The 23,083-nt window shown below is 40.1% G+C and overlaps 1 protein-coding gene across 10 annotated transcripts in view; it reads right to left on the bottom strand.

Moving 5' to 3' along the window:
- The window catches only part of DYNC1I1 (dynein cytoplasmic 1 intermediate chain 1), a 270,699-nt gene that overhangs the window by 193,612 nt on the left and 54,004 nt on the right, over positions 1-23,083 (bottom strand). For 7 of the 10 annotated variants that reach the window (XR_012157549.1, XM_073333889.1, XM_073333887.1 and 4 more), the window contains 2 exons: positions 18,961-19,020; positions 14,890-15,005 (listed from right to left, as the gene is read on the bottom strand). Coding sequence is in view for 9 of the 10 variants with exons in the window: in XM_073333889.1 (XP_073189990.1) it covers positions 14,890-15,005; positions 18,961-19,020 (176 nt within the window). In the remaining variant the exon portion in view is untranslated. The remainder of the gene's footprint in view (positions 1-14,889; positions 15,006-18,960; positions 19,021-23,083) is intronic. The other 3 variants (XM_073333888.1, XM_073333883.1, XM_073333885.1) reach the window with 1 other exon arrangement.

The following is a 23,083-nucleotide window of genomic DNA, read 5'->3' on the forward strand; positions in this document are numbered from 1 at the left end:
CGACAATGCATATAGCAGGCTAACATTTCCTTCTCCATTAGCCAAATGAAGCAAGGTTTTCTTACCAAAACTATAACTTTCAGGAGAGTTTTACTCCCCCAGCCTCTTCCCTCCAAACCCAGAGATCCATACCCATCTCCTATGCTCCTACACTTCTTTAGTTTGCCATCCAAAGGAAATAATTACTTCAATGCCAAATGTGCCATTCTGTGCACCAAAACTGACAGCTAACTATTTCCAAAGCCAGGCCACTGTACTAACTCTTAACCACAGAAATATCTACACAAATACAGGCTAAAAATTCATGATAGTTAATAACTTGCTATTCATTTAATAAAACCTGTGCTGTAGTGATAACAATCATCCATAGACCAACTGTGACTGGTAATCTAGTTGATGTAAGTGGCTTTAACAGAGGCAAAAATTAATTGTCCCTGAAACTCTCAGAATGTATTAGTCATAGTTTAACTCAGGGGATTAACAGCAAGTGTGGTTTACTGCAATTTCCACTGTACACATACATTTAGGGTATGATCACAAATCCTGTTGGTTTCAGAGTAACAGCCGTGTTAGTCTGTATTCGCAAAAAGAAAAGGAGTACTTGTGGCACCTTAGAGACTAACCAATTTATTTGAGCATGAGCTTTCGTGTATGCATCCGATGAAGTGAGCTGTAGCTCACGAAAGCTCATGCTCAAATAAATTGGTTAGTCTCTAAGGTGCCACAAGTACTCCTTTTCTTTTTGCAAATCCTGTTGGGTTATTGCAACAGCATTGACAACTCATTTTTTCATGTGGTCCAACCTTAAGGTTGTAGCTGAGGGTCTCTTCTCTATAAACCAATGTTCCATGTAATTATATTCCCTTTTTCCATATCACAAATAGGAACATAGTTTCTGGAGCTTTATTCTTATTATTTTGCACAATCATAAGTTCTGGTGAAGAATTTTTCTAGTTAAATAAAAGTTCTCTCTGTACAGCTCCCAATTTTTTTTATCTGCATTTCAAAATAACTGCACGAAACAACCATTTTTTCTGAAAACAGAATACATCATTCTTACAGATCAAGTGTCATTTTATTATTATACCACCAGAGGGTGCTGTTCATATGCTTTTGAAATGTATTTTTATGAATAATTAAAAAATAACTTGGGATATCAAGGGATGGGGATGCAATCGTGACATTCAGTGCCAACAAATCTTTTACCACAGTTCATCAAGTCTAGTACAGTCTGGTACAAAAAGTAATCTTTGTTGATTTGATTAAACAAAGGGGGTTTGAATTTGGATGTTTATGGCTGGGTGAAATAACAACAGCCTCTCATGCTGATACACAAGGGAAAGTGCATTTGTGCTTGTCTTTAGTCCCCAAAACGCTGGCATTTTTCCAGCAGTGTTTCAGCTGCCCTACAAAGTGCCTCGATGGCTTTGGGAGGAAGCGGTTCATGCCAGCTAGAGACAAAAGGTGCTGACTTAAGGCTGAAGAGTGGGGAAATATAGACGTTTATTGTAAAATGTAGACTTTTTACTGGCAGCTACTGAGATGCTGCAGTTTGATTCTGGTATGGTTTGGTTTAGGGAGAAAAGACAATCAGATTTTTTTTAGGTTTCAGAGTAACAGCCATGTTAGTCTGTATTCGCAAAAAGAAAAGATTTTCTTTACCCATTTGAATCAAGTAATAGGCACCAATATAAAAAACAGTCTGTTGCATAATTAGAACAAAATTAGTGACACCATCAGTATTAATAATAATAATGCCCTATTCCTATAAGCATGACAGCAGAGCTGTTGTTATAAGATTTGTTTCTCTTTCATTGATCTGCTTTATGTAGTGTTTCTTTCCCAACTATGTTTTGCATTTTCAACATTCATTCTTTATTTTCTTATTGTGACTCTTTCAGTAGTGTAATCTCCACCTTCCTTGTCTCTCGTTGATCATTTCCATGTCCTTCAGACTCATTTGTTCCCCCTTTCCCAAGCGGTTTTGTGGGTCTTGACATGTCTGTTACATACACTTTGTATCACAGACAAACAGTATGCCAGGTGTCACCATTTTGATGAGGAGTCTAAGCATATGTGGTGTTTTTCTTAAAGCCCTAGATCCTGAAATCATGTGACTAAGCCAGAATCCCTGCTACCGTTAAAAAAAAAAGTACATTTTGAGCCCTCATAGTTACAGAGAAAAGCTTTAAAACATGCTCCCTAAAGGATCAAAACCAGAAGACAAAAATAACTCTCGAGGAATTATTTTTTAAAAATCTTACTCTTTTTAGGCCAATCTCATGATTTTGGGGGCCTGACTCTTGATTTTTTTTAAGTCCTGCAGTCAGCAATCCTGACCTTGGGGTGGTCCCCTGATTCATTTTTTAAAACGTATTACTTTCAGTAACATTACTTTGGAGAATTACAACAGCCAAGAAATACAAAATATCCTATCCACCTGTGAGCCTTCACAGTAGGTTGGCCACTTTATTTGGTCCACTTCAAAACTGAATGAAATGGTTATTTCTTTCTCTTTCCTAAATAGCCCATATTAACATTAGGAATATATTACGATAGCTAGATGGAGCCCAAAGCTTCTTTGATGTAACTCCACTGAAGTCAAAAGAGTTGGATTCCTTGGCTGAGTTTGGCACAATCCTTATAATTTCGGAATAGGTCATTCTGTTTATAGCAGGAGAATAATATCTTCTTGTATAAAAACAAGGTATCAAGTGAAGATCAGAAAATCTTTCGTGCCAAAAGTTCAAATTTCTCTCCCCTATATAAGGAGCTTATTTTTCAGTAAGAGTCTTCAGACCCAGGTACCTATTATAAGTAGCCTAACAAGCCTGAAAAACTGCACAAGCTTAATATCTCCAATAAGAGAGTAGATACCACTAGCATCATAGAAGAGGAATAAACATAACTTGTAGAATTTACTTCTGGTTAAAAGAGAGAGAGAACAAAGTACTAGAAAGGGCAGATGCTTCTCCTGTCTGCGTTATAGTGTTGATGGTGCTCCATTCCCACACATACACCCGTCAAAGGTAGCGCAGACATGCAGACACCTGCACCACTGGGAGCAGCTGCACTTTAGTGGGAGATTCATCCCTGGCAGAGATCAGGCACTATTGTCTTTTCCTCGGTGTGCCACCTGGTAAGGGCAAGCTCTGAATTACTTCTGGGGATGCAGTCACTGGTGAAGGCTACTTCGGAATGCTACTTATGAGAATATGGATGACCCAGTGCAATGGAACAATTTAAGTTTCTTTCTCTATTGCTTGCAATCTCTTCTCTAAGGAGAATTCCCACCATCAAAAGCTCCCTAAGATAAAAGCTGGCATTACTCAGGTCTGAATCAAGCCTAACATGCTTTTCATGGAAATGTAGGATGTGAAGGTAAGATATCTCTGAATATGTTCAAAGGCCAATTATGACTTAACAAGGAGGAGGGAACCCTGTCTTTCTTAGACTCCAAACCCAGGATCTAGATTTTTTGAAGTCATCCACTTCCGGGAAGGAAAGAAAAGAAAGGGTGGATGCTTACTCTGATCTAAACAAATCAAGTAAATTAGGTACTTGTGCTCAAAAGGTGGAAAGGGTACATACACACATCCTCCAAAATAACAGAGTGGGTGGGAGACATAATATATTATTATTCCCCTCAAATAAAGAGAATTACCTGCTCTTAAAAGGAAAGGTAATCTATTTTTAGGTAGGGAAGAATAATGTCATTATTTCTTTTAAAATCAGGAGATACCTTTTCAGTAGCAGAGGAGCTGAGATTCCAGCATTCACAGTAGCTAAAACTCAGACATCAAGTGGTACTTATCAATATGAATTTTTCCTCTACTGGTTTATAAAGGTCCTGACTCCAGGCCAGTGGGGAGCAGCTACTACTGGGGATAAGTCTATATCCCTCAGTGCTCTAGATGCAGCAACCTCTCTGAGAGAATAGACTCCAGACTGATATTTCTAAACCTGAGTTTCTCATGTGTCCCTTTCTGACTAAAAAGATATAAAGCTCTGTTGATAGAAAGTCTGGTCCTGACACCTAATTTGTAACAGCTGCAGGTCTCTGAAAAAGAGATTTTTTAAAATTCCTCGCTTAGATGAAGTAACTATCAACCCCGTTGTAGGGTTTATTGATCGTCTTTTTCCAACTGGAAAACAGGGTTGGGACAGTCTGCTTCTGAAATCCTGCATTTTGCAAGGATTCTAGTGGCCAAGATATACATCTTACAAGTCTGATTGTCAAAATATCATGTAAATAAATAAGCACTGTTACTCTGAGCCATTAGGAACTGAATAACTGGCTCAATCATGGCAAGCTACCTTGGGACAATGAAAAGGCCAAACGTTCTCACTCACAACTGGTAAAACAATCTCTCAAGAGACTATTGGGAATATTTTGTTGTTTGGCACTAAGGGAACAGACAGACAGCTGCAGCAGCACAGGAGCTAGCAAACAGAGCTGTAAACAGGGGAGTTTGAGTGGGAGTTCTGTTGGAGGAGAAGGTATTTGTGTTTGTTTGGCTTTGTATTGGTAGTATTTGTATGTGTAGAGGCTTGTATGGGCTTTGTGCTGGGAGAGAAGCTGAGCCCTGATTAGGGGGCGGGGCTTCACTGACTAGGGGTCCTATAAAGGTAGCAGCCAGTCAGGCAGCAGCACAGACAGCTGCAGCAGCACAGGAGCTAGCAAACAGAGCTGTAAACAGGGGAGTTTGAGTGGGAGTTCTGTTGGAGGAGAAGGTATTTGTGTTTGTTTGGCTTTGTATTGGTAGTATTTGTATGTGTAGAGGCTTGTATGGGCTTTGTGCTGGGAGAGAAGCTGAGCCCTGATTAGGGGGCGGGGCTTCACTGACTAGGGGTCCTATAAAGGTAGCAGCCAGTCAGGCAGCAGCACAGACAGCTGCAGCAGCACAGGAGCTTTCAAACAGAGCTGTAAACAGGGGAGTTTGAGTGGGAGTTCTGTTGGAGGAGAAGGTATTTGTGTTTGTTTGGCTTTGTATTGGTAGTATTTGTATGTGTAGAGGCTTGTATGGGCTTTGTGCTGGGAGAGAAGCTGAGCCCTGATTAGGGGGCGGGGCTTCACTGACTAGGGGTCCTATAAAGGTAGCAGCCAGTCAGGCAGCAGCACAGACAGCTGCAGCAGCACAGGAGCTAGCAAACAGAGCTGTAAACAGGGGAGTTTGAGTGGGAGTTCTGTTGGAGGAGAAGGTATTTGTGTTTGTTTGGCTTTGTATTGGTAGTATTTGTATGTGTAGAGGCTTGTATGGGCTTTGTGCTGGGAGAGAAGCTGAGCCCTGATTAGGGGGCGGGGCTTCACTGACTAGGGGTCCTATAAAGGTAGCAGCCAGTCAGGCAGCAGCACAGACAGCTGCAGCAGCACAGGAGCTTTCAAACAGAGCTGTAAACAGGGGAGTTTGAGTGGGAGTTTGAAAGCGGAGTTTGTCTTGTGGTGCTTGTGTGGGGTTTGGTTTTGCTGTGGGTGGTGGTGTTTTGGTGTGGTTTGTGTTTCCCAGATTAACAGGATTTAGGTGGGAAGGCTATGACAGATTCAGAGGTGGCAGTGGGAGTGACCCATGTAGCAGATGACACAATGAAGATGACTGGATGTGGAAGCTGTGGTATGTACATGATCCTGGAGGGGGCACCTGGTAAGAGTTTTGTCTGCATGAAATGCCGTCTGATAGAGCTGATGGAGGAAAAGATCAGAGGTTTGGAGATGCAGGTGGAAAGTCTGGTAGAGTTTAGGAAGGGGTTTGAGCAGATTATGGAGCAAAGACATGAGGTATCTGAAGGGAAAAGCTCAGACTTGCAGATGGAAGCAGGACTAGGGAATTCTGAGGGGAGACTGGGTGAGGAAAGCGGTCAGTGGAAGCATGTGACTAAAAGAACTAGGCAGAGGAAAAGACGGGCTAGTGAAGGAGAAATAGAGCTTCAGAATAGGTTTGCAGAGTTGGAAAATGAAGAAGGGGCTCAGCAGGTAGTCACTGAAGGTGACAGGGCAAGGAAGAAGAGAAGAGCGGTTAGTCCTATAGGAAAAGGGGAAGAGTTAATGGAGATTACACCAAATATGAGCCCCAGGAGGATACAGGATGGGTTAAAAAGGATTACAAGGGAGAATGGGAATGGAAAAAACTTGCAGCCAGAGGGAACAGGGGATAGACTGGAGAATAGCACCATCACTAGGAAAAGGCAGGTCTATGTGATTGGGGACTCTTTATTGAGAAGAATAGATAGGCCTGTAACCAGAGCTGATCCAGAAAATAGGAGGGTGTGCTGTCTTCCAGGTGCTAAGATACGGGATGTAGACCTGAGGTTAAAAAGGATTCTAAAGGGAGCGGGAAAGAATCCCCTAATTATCCTTCATGTGGGAACAAATGATACAGCTAGATTCTCACTGGAAAGTATTAAGGGAGACTATGTTAGGCTGGGGAGGACGCTTAAGGAAATTGAGGCTCAGGTGATCTTTAGTGGGATTCTGCCTGTTCCTAGAGAAGGGCAACAAAGGTGTGACAAGATTATGACTATCAATAGATGGCTTAGGCAGTGGTGCTATAAGGAGGGCTTTGGGATGTATGGCCATTGGGAGGCATTCATGGATAGAGGACAGTTCTCTCGGGATGGACTTCATCTGAGTAGGGAAGGAAATAGACTTCTAGGATGGAGGCTGGCACAACTGATTAAGAGAGCTTTAAACTAGGAATTTGGGGGAGATGGTTGGGAGATGTCCAGGTAATCTCCACGCCAGAATTTAGCATAGAGTGGAAAGAAAATGAAGTAAGAGTGGATACAGCTGTAGGTAGGAGGAAGGGCAGTGTAGATACAAGTCTAATAGGTTATACTGGTAGTAAAATAACCGTGCCTAATAGGGTACAGAATGTGAGTGAGGCCAAACAGCAAAAATTAAGATGTTTGTACACTAATGCAAGGAGCCTAGGTAACAAAATGGAGGAACTAGAGTTACTGGTGCAGGAAGTGAAACCAGATATTATAGGTATAACAGAGACCTGGTGGAATAGTAGTCATGACTGGGCTACAGGTATTGAAGGGTATGTGCTGTTTAGGAAAGACCGAAATAAAGGTAAAGGTGGTGGAGTAGCACTGTATATCAATGATGAGATAGAATGTAAAGAAATAAGAAGCGATGAAATGGATATGACTGAGTCTGTCTGGGCAACAATTAAATTGGGGAAGAAAACTATTAGAGCCTCCCCTGGGATAGTGCTTGGGGTGTGCTATAGACCGCCGGGATCTAATTTGGATATGGATAGAGCCCTTTTTAATGTTTTTAATAAAGTAAATACTAATGGAAACTGTGTGATCATGGGAGACTTTAACTTCCCAGATATAGACTGGAGGATGAGTGCTAGTAATAATAATAGGGCTCAGATTTTCCTAGATGCGATAGCTGATGGATTCCTTCAACAAGTAGTTGCTGAACCGACTAGAGGGGATGCCATTTTAGATTTGGTCTTGGCGAGTAATCAGGATCTCATAGAGGAAATGGTTGTAGGGGATAATCTTGGCTCAAGTGATCATGAGCTAATTCAGTTCAAACTGAATGGAAGGATTAACAAAAATAAATCTGCAACTAGGGTTTTTTATTTCAAAAGGGCTGACTTTCAAAAATTAAGGAAATTAGTTAGGGAAGTGGATTGGACTGAAGAATTTATGGGTTTAAAGGTAGAGGAGGCCTGGGATTATTTTAAATTAAAGCTGCAGAAGCTATCGGAAGCCTGCATCCCAAGAAAGGGGAAAAAATTCATAGGCAGGAGTTGTAGACCAAGCTGGATGAGCAAGCATCTTAGAGAGGTAATTAAGAAAAAGCAGAAAGCATATAGGGAGTGGAAGAAGGGAGGGATCAGTAAGGAAAGCTACCTTATTGAGGTCAGAATATGTAGGGATAAAGTGAGACAGGCTAAAAGTCAAGTAGAGTTGGACCTTGCAAAGGGAATTAAAACCAATAGTAAAAGGTTCTATAGTCATATAAATAGGAAGAAAACAAAGAAAGAAGAAGTGGGACCGCTAAAAACTGAGGATGGAGTGGAGGTCAAGGATAATCTAGGCATGGCCCAATATCTAAACAAATACTTTGCCTCAGTCTTTAATAAGACTAAAGAGGATCTTAGGGATAATGGTAGCATGATAAATGGGAATGAGGATATGGAGGTAGACATCACCATATCTGAGGTAGAAGCGAAACTCAAACAGCTTAATGGGGCTAAATCGGGGGGCCCAGATAATCTTCATCCAAGAATATTAAAAGAATTGGCACAAGAAATTGCAAGCCCATTAGCAAGAATTTTTAATGAATCTGTAAATTCAGGGGTTGTACCATATGATTGGAGAATTGCTAACATAGTTCCTATTTTTAAGAAAGGGAAAAAAAGTGATCCAAGTAATTATAGGCCTGTTAGTTTGACATCTGTAGTATGCAAGGTCTTGGAAAAAATTTTGAAGGAGAAGGTAGTTAAGGACATTGAAGTCAATGGTAAATGGGACAAAATACAACATGGTTTTACAAAAGGTAGATCGTGCCAAACCAACCTGATTCTCTTCTTTGAGAGAGTAACAGATTTTTTAGATAAAGGAAACGCAGTGGATCTAATTTATTTAGATTTTAGTAAGGCGTTTGATACTGTGCCACATGGGGAATTATTAGTTAAATTGGATAAGATGGGCATCAATAGGAAAATTGAAAGGTGGATAGGGAATTGGTTAAAGGGGAGACTACAACGGGTCCTACTGAAAGGTGAACTGTCAAGTTGGAGGGAGGTTACCAGTGGAGTTCCTCAAGGATCAGTTTTGGGACCAATCTTATTTAATCTTTTTATTACTGACCTGGGCACAAAAAGTGGGAGTGTGCTAATAAAGTTTGCAGATGATACAAAGCTGGGAGGTATTGCTAATTTAGAGAAGGACAGGGATACCCTACAGGAGGATCTGGATGACCTTGTAAACTGGAGTAATAGGAATAGGATGAAATTTAATAGTGAGAAGTGTAAGGTCATGCATTTAGGGATTAATAACAAGAATTTTAGTTATAAGCTAGGGACGCATCAACTAGAAGTAACGGAGGAGGAAAAGGACCTTGGAGTATTGGTTGATCATAGGTTGACTATGAGCTGCCAATGTGATATGGCTGTGAAAAAAGCTAATGTCGTCTTGGGATGCATCAGGAGAGGTATTTCCAGTAGGGATAAGGAGGTTTTAGTACCGTTATATAAGGCACTGGTGAGACCTCACCTGGAATACTGTGTGCAGTTCTGGTCTCCCATGTTTAAGAAGGATGAATTCAAACTGGAACAGGTACAGAGAAGGGCTACTAGGATGATCCGAGGAATGGAAAACTTGTCTTATGAAAGGAGACTCAGGGAGCTTGGCTTGTTTAGCCTAACTAAAAGAAGGTTGAGGGGAGATATGATTGCTCTCTATAAATATATCAGAGGGATAAATACCAGAGAGGGAGAGGAATTATTTAAACTCAGTACCAATGTGGACACAAGAACAAATGGATATAAACTGGCCACTAGGAAATTTAGATTAGAAATTAGACGAAGGTTTCTAACCATCAGAGGAGTGAAGTTTTGGAATAGCCTTCCGAGGGAAGTAGTGGGGGCAAAAGATCTATCTTGCTTTAAGATTAAACTCGATAAGTTTATGGAGGAGATGGTATGATGGGATAACATGGTTTTGGTAATTAAATATTCATGGTAAATAGGCCCAATGGCCTGTGATGGGTTTTTAGATGGGGTAAGATCCAAGTTACCCGGGAAAGAATTTTCTGTAGTATCTGGCTGATGAATCTTGCCCATATGCTCAGGGTTTAGCTGATCGCCATATTTGGGGTCGGGAAGGAATTTTCCTCCAGGGCAGATTGGAAGGCCCTGGAGGTTTTTCGCCTTCCTCTGTAGCATGGGGCATGGGTCACTTGCTGGAGGATTCTCTGCTCCTTGAGGTCTTCAAACTACAATTTGAGGACTTCAATAGCACAGATATAGGTGTGAGGTCTTTTTTAGGAGTGGTGGGTGAAGTTCTGTGGCCTGCATTGTGCAGGAGGTCAGACTAGATGATCATAATGGTCCCTTCTGACCTAAATATCTATGAATCTATGAATCTATGGAACATTGTAGAGTTTTCTTTTGGTCTGTTTTTACAAGACAATCTCCTCTGTTCATTGTTACTTTAAATCTTTCAGACAGACAATATGGAAAGACTCAGCCTTCATAAAGAGATTTAGGAGATTGGAATGTAAACCTGGAAGGTAAATTCCAAGCAGACTAGGGGACCAGGAATATGGAACCTATTTATCCCTTGGTGAGTCCAACTAATTACCACTTCAAAAGTCTAAGCCGCTCTTTCCTGGATCTCCTTCTCTACAGGAAGGCTGGTATTTATTTCGAATTTTACTTGTGAAGGGGGAATCCCTTGCAGCTGACTAGAAATGAAGAATAGTTTCAACATATTTCATCCACTTTAGAGCAGACGTTGGGGGGGAATATTCTTTCCCGTGTTTAAATATTGAACCTTGTTCTTCCTGTTTTTGTTTCTTTGAACGTGACCACAGAGGGTGGAGGATTATCAACCAGTAACAAAAATGCTTTTTTCTGCCAGAACTCTGTAGTGGGGTTGTCTCACCTTGTGATGGACCAGCAGAAGTAGAGATGAGGAGCATACAGTGAACTTTAATTCTTCACCTTGCTAGGTTTGGTGTGACCATGAACTTCTATGTCTTTCCTCTACCTCCTCACTATAACTTTGACTTTGAAGGTCAGAATTAGCCAAGCACAGAAAGACCTGGTATTTAGGAAGGGCTCTGTCAGTGCAGGCTATTTGGAGCATCCAGTTCACCCTGACATTGTTTGCCTAGTAATGCTTTTGACCTGCCATATATCCCAACATGGCAACCAATACAGTTCTCACATTGAGCTTCTCTTCAGACAGAGTATCCCATTGACTAGTCCTTGCTCAAGTGTGAGGCAGTCTAAACCTATCTTCAGGGCCTCCACTGCATATGCTATCTTCCCCTAGTTTGCAACCAATGGGCAGGATTTTGGTCTTAGTTGTACTGATGTAATTAGAAGTAACTCTGAAGGGTGAAGGGAATCACTCTTGATTTGCACTGGTGTAAATCAGGTCAGAATCTGGCCCAGTACATGGCTTTGTTCTTCCAGTTTGGAGTTTTATCATCTACGCATTATTAACATTTATTTTCCTGGCTATATGTAGTTGAACAAAGATTCTCCTAAATTGGATCCAGATTTGTCCACTTTACATTTTTCACTTGAGATGTTTAATATCAGATAATGAAATGGCAGGCCTCCCTTACCAGTTCCCCACTAATTTTCCCGGGAAAGGTAAGAGGTTGTCATCTTTAAAGGGATGTCATCTTTAAAGGGATAACTCACCCAGGCAAGGCATTCTGCTAACGATGGGAGGATTTAGTAGTAAAGGAGATCTTTATCACCCACTTCTTCATACAGATGTATAGAGGCAAGCACTTCAATTCAGGCTATTAGAAAAGACAGTTCAGTGGGTGTGACAGCCTGGGCCATTCCACTGGGATAAGTACTCATATTAATGAATGTCTTTAGCATCTCCTAGCTACAGGTAAGGAAATTGCCTCAGGAAGGAAGGACATCCTAAACTTATTTAGCACTGACTTTTTGACATGATCCAGAGATGAGGTGGATACAGACCTGAAGCCCATGAAGTAGTCTCTGCCTCTGTGACAAATCTGACTTCTCCAGTGACCAGGTATCAAATAAATGAGGAGAGCCTGAGCCAAAGTTGAATCTGAAAAAGCCTCCTGAAGCATTCACTTCTTCCATCTCTTCCAGAAAATCTGATTGGCAGGCAGAACCATCAGGAGATGCTGCTCAAGAGGCTGTGTCTGAAGGGAGTGAGGACTCATCCACACAATTGCACACTTCTGGCACCGAGTATTGGGAATAATTTTCCTAATAAGTTTAATAAGGTTTACCATGACTCAGTTTCCACACAGGCATATCTTTATTAGTCCAAAGGCCGCTTGGTGTTGGTTACATCCAAAATACAAAAAGAAAAGGAGTACTTGTGGCACCTTAGAGACTAACCAGTTTATTTGAGCATAAGCTTTTGTGAGCGACAGCAGGAGAGTGGGGTGGGAGGAGGTATTGTTTCATGGTCTCTGTGTATATAATGTCTTCTGCAGTTTCCAAAGTATGCATCCGATGAAGTGAGCTGTAGCTCACGAAAGCTTATGCTCAAATAAATTGGTTAGTCTCTAAGGTGCCACAAGTACTCCTTTTCTTTTTGCAAATACAGACTAACACGGCTGTTACTCTGAATCCAAAATACAAGTACAAGCATATACACACTCATACTCTATATGCCAGCAACAATACATTTGCAAGCATTGGCCAAATACTCACAACAGGATCAGGCTTGGGAATACCTTCCCTCCATGGCATTACTCCAGGGGAGTAAGGAAAAGCTCTCACAAAGAAACCCCTAAAATCTTTGTCTTTTTATACACTATGGCTGACAAGTGATGTCACTGCTGATTATCAGACCTTGGGTAAGGCTAGATGAAGCAGCATAGGGCTGACCCCTGTCTTCTGCCCCGGTCAAGACAAGAGCAATGACTAAGCCCCTTTCTTCAAGGTCCTTTTCTTACCTCATTTTGCCATATTTTTCCCTAACTACTAAACTAAGCATTTTTTTATAATACAGTAAACAAACCAATCGTTTCCTGAGCCTCGTACCCAATTAACCATATTTTCTTTATTTCTGTTACCTCAACCCAAACCTTAAATAAGATGATGCAGAAATGTCAAGCATCACTACACATTTAACACAAACAATCCTCCTTTCTCATGAGTTCATTCTTTTTGGTCACATGCTTTGGGCCTTGTGTTAACATCAAAACTCAATTTAAAACCATAGTTCACTCATGTCTAATGTGGGCCTATAGTCCTATACCAGGTGAATAAAATACCAATTATTGGAAAGTAAACTTGTTATAGAGTGGAGAGGAATTTGAATGTTTGGCACGAGGGCCCTCCCCTGTTGAAATCTTAAAGGGACAGGAGATAACCCAGTTGTAAAAAAAACAAGCAGGAGTATTTCCAATATATAAATATGTATCTCTTCAAGCAATAACTTACATTTAGGCAAACTTATTGATTCACCCATTGCAATCTTCTTGATCCTTTTATATAGGGCCCAACCAAATTCACAGTCCATTTTGGTCAATTTCACAGTCAGAGGATTTTTAAAATAATAAATTTCATGATTTCAGCTATTTAAATCTGAAATCTCACATGTTGCAATTGTAGGGGTCCTGACCCATAAAGTGGTTGTGGAGGGGGATCACAAGGTTATTGTAGGGTGGGTTGCGCTGCTGCCCATGGCGGTGCTGCCTTCAGAGCTGAGCAGCTGGAGAGCGGTGCCTGCTGGCTGGGAGCCTAGCTCTGAAGGCAGAGTCGCTACCAGCAGCAGCGAAGAAGTAAGGATGGCATGGTATGGTATTGCCACCCTTACTTCTGTGCTGCTGCCTTCAGAGCTGGGCAACTGGCCAACAGCCGCCACTCTCCGGCTGCCCAGCTCTGAAGGCAGCACAAAAATAAAGGTGGCAATACCATGACCCCTTAAAATAACCTGGTGAACCCCCCCTGCAATTCCCTTTTGGGTCAGGACCCCCAATTTGAGAAACGCTGGTCTCCGTGAAATCTGTATAGTATAGGGTAAAATCACACAAAAGAACAGATTTCACGGTCCATGACGTGTTTTTCATGACCGTGAATTTGGTAGGGCCCTACTTATATGTTATTCTTATTCTAGTTGGGAGGATCAAGATTATTTTCTGTAGTACAGCACCCAGTTATCCTTTGAACACTTCCTGTTCATTCATATGCCCTAATTGTAACATGTGCCTCAGATATTGCTCTAATTCTTATGATGACCTTTCCAGGGTGTGCTTAATGTGTTATACTTTAGTTTTCCTCTACCTTTTCTGTACAGGGTGACAAATGACAAATAAAATATTTAACAAAAAGGCGCATATTGCACCAGGCTATTATTTAACTGGAACGAGATTAAATTAGAATCAATATACACCAGCCATGGGCATAGTTTTGGGGGACCACAGGGAGCCTCAGGCAGGCACAGAACTTGCCTTGCCACGTGGCCCCATTGGCCTGACTGCAGCTGCCCCAGGCCCCAAATATAGAAGTCAAACTATGCCTATGACACCAGCACAGCGCAATGAAGGCAAATATATGTATTAAGTAACTTAAGCTAATGGTCAGAGCAGTACTAGAATGCCAAGTATTCATTTTATATCTTTATTGATGACAAAACTGAACATACCAAACAGCAACTCTGTGTATACAGACATTAGGGTTGTCAGCAGGGATAGAACCCAGGACTGTCAACACCAAAAGTGAGAAGACCCCATTCCTTGAACAGCTGTAAGCTGCAGGTTCTAATCTTGCTGGGACCATCCACTAGAGAAGACATCATCACAATAAGCCATGTTATTAAAGTAACATTCAAATATTGCCTCTTTATAGAACCTTAGGAATTAATACACTTCCCTGAGAAAGCAAGAAAACAGCATGAAGCAATCTCTTAACTAGATACATAATGATTTCTTTGAAAATATGCCCTCATTATATCACTGTCAGAACACTCTTTTTTGTAAGGCTGTTGTACTTTAATTCCACCTGTATTTAAACTCATTATTATAATTACTCTCAATGACAACCCTTTATCACACAAACAGGAAATGTGTGATAAATAGAAATATCACCATTCTCCCTCATTTAAAAAAACCCCTCAAATAAACCAGCTTATATTATTTTTATCCATGCTACAAAATATTCTTGACAAATTTGGAAATAGGAACTATTTTACCTTCAGACTGATGTGTAGCAAGAGGTGTCTGAGTCTCCTTGGAGTAGGACACCACTTCCCGAGGTAAGAAATCAACCTGGGTAATCTTTGACACACCTAGCTTGTGCAGTCTCCGTCTAAGATTTAATGTGAGATCAGAAGGTTAGTCAAGTAAGCATATAGCACTGTTACATTAAAATACCGCAGTGAGCTTTCACAGACAGGATGACAAAATTTTAGTGTCTGCTAAAATGAAAACTAATAAACTAAGTATGGTTAGTTTATTGGGAAGCATCTAATAAAACACACTGACTTTGCACTGAAGGAAATTAACCTGAGAACTACTATCCAAAATAGAATTAAAGTTAATAAACTGTGCGCTACATATTTCTGGCTTTTTTGGGCTAGAGTTCAAGTTGTGGGGATGAGATGTAATAGGGAGGGCAAGAAATGTTGTAATGTAAAAGTAAACCAGTATCATATGGATGACAGCTAGTTTGCTCTCCAGCTACTGCTGCATCAGCTATATGTATTTTTTTTTCTGATTCGTCTGACTCGCAGAGTGTAATTGTGCTAAATACAATTAGATTCACTAGGTAACCAGTGTGAATCCATCATATCAAGTAACAATCCACTAGAGCAATAGCTGTTACACCTTGTGATTCATTTTTACAAGAGAAGTAATGAGCCTGCCTGATGCCAGTTTTCAAGGATGTGCCTCTGCTGATGTGAAGAAAAGCAATTCATGTTTTAAAACCCTACATGGAAACCTAGAATCTTCTGCTACCTGAGATACATTGTGGGGATCTGTAACACCTACCAAAAGTTTACTCTCATGCTGCTTATCTGCAACAACTTTGACTAAATGTGGTGAGGATTCAAACTTTAAAAATTAACGTTAAATGTCATGTACCCTTCCTTTTCCTACCATCACTGATTTGAAATCTACATTGTTTATATGATTAAATAGACTTCTCCTATGTAGTCACCTCCTATCTAGGCCTATGATTTCTTTACTGAAATCCCGAGGAATTCTTCACTCATATAACTTCTCTATTGTGGTCTCAAATGAGTATTGGTGCCATGCTAATTTGTGCTTCTAAAATAGTAGGCCCTGTGTGTTACCTTTATAGAATCCCATTCAATACTAAAGATAATACTGTATCAGTTCACTCAATAACTCTTTGCATGAGGGAAAGTCTGACTTGAGACTTGGTCAACTGATTTGCAGACTAATAGTCTGCACATGAGTTAAAGTCCATTTTAGAGAACTCCACTGAAAGAACATGTTGCATTTTTAATCTCAAACATGTCTAATTTAGGCATTGTTTACGGATCCATAGCTCACTAGTGTCTTGCGCAGATAATCACCTCTTATGTCAGATGGTGTTTCTTCATCTAAAAAGTGTGTGGCCTCATAGCACACCTTTTGGCTACATGAATCAGCCAACAAAGGTGCTTGTATAACCAGAAGCTGGTCTAGCCCTTGATCACAAATACGTGACCTCCATTCAGGACCTGAGCTCCACAGCTATAAGCTAAAACGTCCTATTCCAGAACTCAAGCTTCCTGTAAGGCAGCACACACATCTGCCATCAACCATGTCACCTTCCCATTCACATGCATCTTTCCTTTTAGATGCTCTTAAGCCCTTTGAGTCTACAGCCCGCTGAGTGTTTTTGGATTTGCAGAATCTTTAAGGGATACATTTTCAAAGCTGTTCATAGGGTCTTAGTCATGGAATGTCACTAGGGACTGAGCAGCTAAATCTCCAGTCTTTTACATCAAAAAAAATATCTCTATGTCTGTAGAAACCAGAAGAGATACAACTCCACTACAGGCATTTTAGCCATATGGACAATTTGTATGCAATCTACAGAATTTATTGTGTATCATTACTTTTTCTAATGTCCGTATCGTCAGAGGAGGCCCCGTTTCTCCTGGTAAAACTGTCCTTGTGAAGGATGGCTGCTATTGAGAAATGGACAGAACTCATCACACATTGGAGAACATGTGCCTGTGGTACACCCAGCCTTGCTATGAATACACTCTCCTGATCCTTTATTCCTTCCTTGCACTGTCAGTGCATGCATGAGAGAAAGCTCCTGGCTGTCATGATGCTTATCCATACATGTGCCACTTTTGCCCCTGCTCCTTGCTTTTTCCTTCTAAAAGGAAGGAAACTTGGGTGACTTTGATGCGTGGGGATGCTCACCTTCCAACCCACATTGCTGGGAAGGGATGCTAGGATTTCTATCAGGATTCTTTATGTGAATACACTTTGAAAATTCCATTTTTTGTATCATTTTCCAGGTAGTACTGTAGGAGTTGGCTACATCTGAAGCCACACCTCCCATCACAACTGGCCACTGAAAAGGAGGAGGACAAAAGCTGTTTAACAATTCTGGGGTGGAAGAGTAACATTGATGAACCCTACCCCAGAACTTCTGACTGTAGTGCAGGGAAGTGGGAGGATGTCTGCTACACTGCTGCTATTCTGATATTTTTTTCTTCTTCTTTTCCTGCTATGAATAGTCCAGTGCCTGACTAGATTACTACTAATAGCTTTGCCAAGCACCAAGGAAAGTGAAATTGGCATGATCTTTATCATTTGCATTATGACCAACTGGATTCTGAATAGCAGCTGTGAAATTTACCAGAATCTTGTCAATTTCAATCTGCTGTCAATGTGAAAACTATGAGTAGCAGCATAATCACTAGAAATATCTACCTGTAGACTCACAAAAATAGTACTATATAAGTTCACATTTAAAAGATTAGCTTCTGAAACATCAGGGCTGGAAAATTTTATTTAAACAAAAGCTTAAACGTTGCACAAATTGATGGATTTCCTCTCAACAGGAAAAGTTTCCTTACCACCACTGCAAGAGGATTTTCAAGCCTATATTTTGTGGCATATTTTTCCCTCTCATTTTATTTCTTCATTCATGACTTAAACTCGTATTAACTCTCACAATATAAACATAGAAAAACAACTTTCACACCTTGAGACGCATTGGCAGGAAATGATTGGGTAGCTTAGCCTCTGATTCTTGTGCTACAGTATTTCCCACACTGGCCAAACTATTTGTGATAACTTTTGTGATCACATGGATGATATCCAAATCAAGATCATCACCAAGCCATACTTTCACTTTGAACTTCAGTTCCATCTCCAGTGTGATGCAAACTTTAGGGGAATCAGGAGATATTTGGAGTTTCATGTGTCATTGGCCAAAACTGATTTCTGCTGATTGGTCCATTATAAAAATACTTCAAAATATGGATTTCGCTATTGTACAACAATAATATGGATTTCACTATTGTACAGACACCTTTCATACTAAATAAATTTGACCCTTTTAAAAAATATATACCAGCTACTCAGTGGTAGTGGTTAGTTTCAGTTACTCAAAGCAGTTAACTTTTTCCACAAGCACATGGCAAAAGTACCCCAAGCTAGAAAAAGTATTAATTTCAGCCTAATTATAAGTAAACAAACCTTAACTGACATAGACTCAATTAAAAAGTAAAATGACTCTGGGGCTGTGAAAGTGATAGTTTTATTTGCTAAGGGTACAAATATAATTGTTCACATTATTAACTCTTAAGGAAGGAGAAGGTGTGATTATTACTGCATAAGGAAAACAACTTTAACTTTAACTATGGTAAAGATGGGGATAGGGGAGCATCCTGTGAGTAATTCAGTATGAAAAGTCAGAATTAACAAACACTAACTAGACATTGGTATAATTAACTGCATGTATTACATTTTCAATTAAAGTGCCACTATAATAACATTTCATCCATAATGAAATGGTAATGTTTGTTATTGTTCTCGGACAGCAGAAATTGCAGGTCATCTTTTTATAGGCTTTTTTTCCTGTTTCCTCATTAAAAAAATGTCTCTGCCAAAGCTTAATATCACTGGTGAAACTAACAAAAGAAAACTTAAATTATGGTACTTTAGATTCACCAAAACAATAATAAAAATAAATTAAACCCACACAAAAGCAGCTCAATTGGGAAGCATTTTCAACATAACTCTTGCAAAGAAATAATAAAACAAATAACAAAAGAGCTGACATATACCCAAGTTCAGAGTCAGACTGGAGCTGCAGCACTGAGGGGTCTGTGTCCCACTGCAGGGTCCTAAGGGAGTTATCAGCCGTGCAGCACAAAGGAAAAAAAGAACACAGAGAATTAACTGAAAGATGAAAAAAAGCTCATCTCATTGATTACATGCTGTATACAGTATATACACAGGACACACCTCAAAGTACAACTGAGCCACAATTAATGTCAAACAAGGTTTGATGCTAGACTACAAGAGCAGGTAATTTATTAAAATTACATGGAACTGGAGTACATTGTACTAGTAAACAAAGGAAAGAGACTTCAGTCTGAGGCTTTCTTTTCAAAATTTACATAATAAAAATGTGTAAATTGGATCTCTAAACAATTTACAGACTCACTAGTTGTTCCCTGTGTACTCACAATAAGCTGTAAGATTTACAGTAGGCATTTATTAGAGGTTACAATGATATGGGATGTATGACGTGATGTACTTGAACTCTCCCCATGAAACCTCACTGAATAATTTAGCCCTTAATATGCCTTCTGAAACTGACAATAAGCCATTATATACAAGTTAAAGTCTTTTTTGTGATGTCATGGATCACAAATTATAATGTTTAATATTTTGTGGGACAAGGTAAACAAACAAGTATTTTTTTCACCGTATAAGAATCCATCCTGACTTTTTAAAAAAAGTTATTTCAATATAATTACCTGCCACTGATTTTTCTGATTTTTCACGATGGAAGCACTGTGCTATCAAAGAATAGATGATCCAGCCATGCAGCCTTAGCTGAAGATTTCATAATGTAGCACAATGAAACTTTCCATCTGAGGAGGTCAGATCACTTTACAAGCCCTAGTAAGACTCTCTGAATTCTTATGAAGTGGTGTAATCCCCCAATTTATAAATGAAGGAATTGATACGCCAAGAGGTTCAGGCCAAAACGTTCAAAAGTGGCCACTCATTCCAGGTATCTTGATTTTTGGCTTCCCAATTGGAGACGCCTCTTAAAAACGTTGGCCCACGTAACTTGCCCGTCTGTGGCAGAGGCAGGCAGAGAACCCAAGTATCCCTAACTCCCTTTCCTGTGATTTAAGCATTAGACTATCCATGGTCTTCATTAGCAGATGTTAAAACAAAGTGAAACAAGCCTCCTTCTCCTTCACAAAAACAACTAACTTATCTGATGTTACACATCATGATGGCCCCTAAATTGGTGAGCTCCCCACCTTTTTTGATCCAACCCTATTTATTTCAATCCAGATTTCAAAGGTGTACACAAAATATTTTTTTACCATGTTTACCCAGTACAAATCATATAATCCAATGCAGATTTTTGCACAGTACCTACTACAAAATGGCAACCTCTGCTCATGTATAATCTGAAGAAACTGCCTCAATCCATACAAATGCTGCAACCTACTATACTTGATAAGCTCATCACTCTGATGCCAATGTCAACTCACTCTCTGGGGAGGTGAGCAAGGTCATGAGGCTGTACTCTGACATGTCAAAATGAAAAAGAATCAATCAATCTTATACCCATAAACATGTACAAACAATGAAGAATTAAAACAAGAAGATATATAGATTTGGTATGATGCAAGGGCATTCGCTCCCATTAGCTGTAATGGGAGATGTGCAACACAGAAAATGTTGTCCAGAGATTTTGTGACGTGTCTCAGAATTATTCTAGGAGACTTCTCTAGAGCAGGAGTCTATCTTGTCTGCCTAAGCTAGGATGTTGTAAAACAGACAGAGAAGAATCAAGACATTAGTGAAGAGTGGAATTTGTCTCTGCAATGCAGGTAAAGAGTTGAATGTCTGATGGTAGGGAAAAATCTCAGTGCCTAATGCACTACAGAGATTGCTAAGAAACACAAACCATCTGGGTTAAAATGACCCCTGAAATGCTGCCAAGGGCAGTAACACATAGTGTGATTTCATGAGTAAGTGCCAATTTTTAACGTTATGGCTACCTTGGGGCCACTTATATTTGCACACCCATGTTTTCCAAACACTTAGGAAAAAGATATATGTAGCTTGTTTGAGTCAGATATTCCCTCTTTTCACCATCTACTTTCAGACCTGTCAAATTTCCCAAGAGACAACCAATATTCCATTAGGGAGAATTCCATTACAGTGTAATTAAAATGAGAGCTTAGCAACAGAATGCTCAAAGACTATACTAGGTCTGTTCAAATTAACACCAGGTCAGAAGTAATTGTGAACTGTTACCATCTAATAGCCATTTGGTGTCTTGAAGGAAGTAAGTTCTGAGCTCTCCATCCAGCTAGGAGCTGGACAGATGTCAAAATCACAAAAGACACGACCACAATTGATATTTATTTGTACAATAGTTGAAAGACCCAACAGAGTGATATCAGCTTTATTGTTATTACAATAGCATCTACAGGCCACAATCAGAGAGCAGGGTCTCATTCCTTACATACAGTACAAACATAGTAAAGACAATTTCTGACATAAACAGTTTACAATCCAGGTTATGAACATGGAGACTCAACCCCCCAATCCTCTTAAATTTCAAGTTTCTCAGACCTCGAACTATGTCACTTTATGTGTATGGGGTACTATGGGACCCTGAACCTGATTTGGGGCCTCTAGATACTAATATAAATGTTTAAAAATAACATTCCACCCTTCTGAGACAAAGCCAGTGTTAGCAGTTTTGGGTGGGTATGGAAAACAATTTTTCAACCTCCACTCAAAAATGTAACACACCTCCATTCACTGCGATCCTACCACAGTGCACAGAACTGACCACAAGGTTTGAGGGATGGTTAGTAAGATGATTCTTTGGGGCACTTCCAAACTTGAGTCTGCAGGAAGTGGGGCTTCAGGTCACTAATTTCCTGCTCCAGGACAAATAGAGCCTAAATTATTGTGCGTAAAAATTGTGTGTAAAAATTTTCTGTGCACAGGACCAAAGACAGAACATTTTCCAAGGGACAATATTCCAAATAAGCCAGGGTCTAGAATTGTCCCTTGCTACTTCTTGCTACTTGGAGGAATCTCTGAGCATTCTCATGAGTATTAGCATTAAGCTTAATCTTCCTTGGACATCTGTAGGGTAGACCATGAGTGTCCTAAGAGCTCCATGAAAAATCAGTGGCAGCCTTTTAAATCTAGGGCTTGACTTACTTTTTCAGGGTTTTCTTCACAAAGAAAAGGACTAGAAATTATTTCTTCCCTAAATGCAAATTGAAATTAGCCTCAATACTTGTATATGCCCAAAACTGGGGGAAGGGAAAGGACATTGGAGCCTGTAAAATCTGCACTGAGACCAGTTTTGTGCCTAGAAGTGCTGTTTGCAGGTCAGCATGCATCCATTGGAGCAATGCAGGGAGTTAACAGTGCTGCTACCACACTGGACCTATTCTGAGGACATAACCCACTAAAGTCCAATGAGAAACTTTCTAACAATTCTCATGGAGTTTGGATCAGATCCATGACATTTCCACTTTCAAGGCACTTTTCACCAAGTTCAGTCACAAAAAAACATTTAAATGGAAAAAAAATGAAGTCTCAATTCATATTTTCACTGTATTTACATTAAAAATAGCCAACATGAGTGGAGTGCAACTGAAATCAGAACAAGGTCCACAATATATATTCTCCTTAAGAGTATTGAAAGTCTGAAACTATAAAATGGAGAGGTCATTTTTTGCAGAATTATTTTAATACTGATGTATTTGTCCGGCAATATTTGGTTTCAGAATCATTCTACTCTTCTACAGGGTGCATATCTTAGAAGATACAAAAAGGGTGTGGCCAAGGAGTGGTCATTTGACCCCATCATCCAACTTCACCACAAACAATTGGGAAGTTAAGCAGTAACTTACCCATTTTAGCCTGGTATATGAAACACCCCTGCAAGGGAACATTCCAGGGGATATAAGTTATTGGGCTCAGTACAAGAGTAACCAGATGAAGTTCTATGGCCTGTGTTATATGGGAGATCTGACTAGATGATCTAATTGTCACTTTTGGCCTTAAAATCTACAAAAATAGATTGCCAGAAACCCAGTGTCTGAGAGATGGAGCAGAGTGGGTGAAGTGGGAGCTGGTATGGAAATATGGGGCTTCCTTGCAGATGCCCTTGCTTCCACTGGT

This window comes from Lepidochelys kempii, chromosome 2, assembly GCF_965140265.1.
Source record: "Lepidochelys kempii isolate rLepKem1 chromosome 2, rLepKem1.hap2, whole genome shotgun sequence".
Lineage (NCBI taxonomy): Eukaryota > Metazoa > Chordata > Testudines > Cheloniidae > Lepidochelys > Lepidochelys kempii.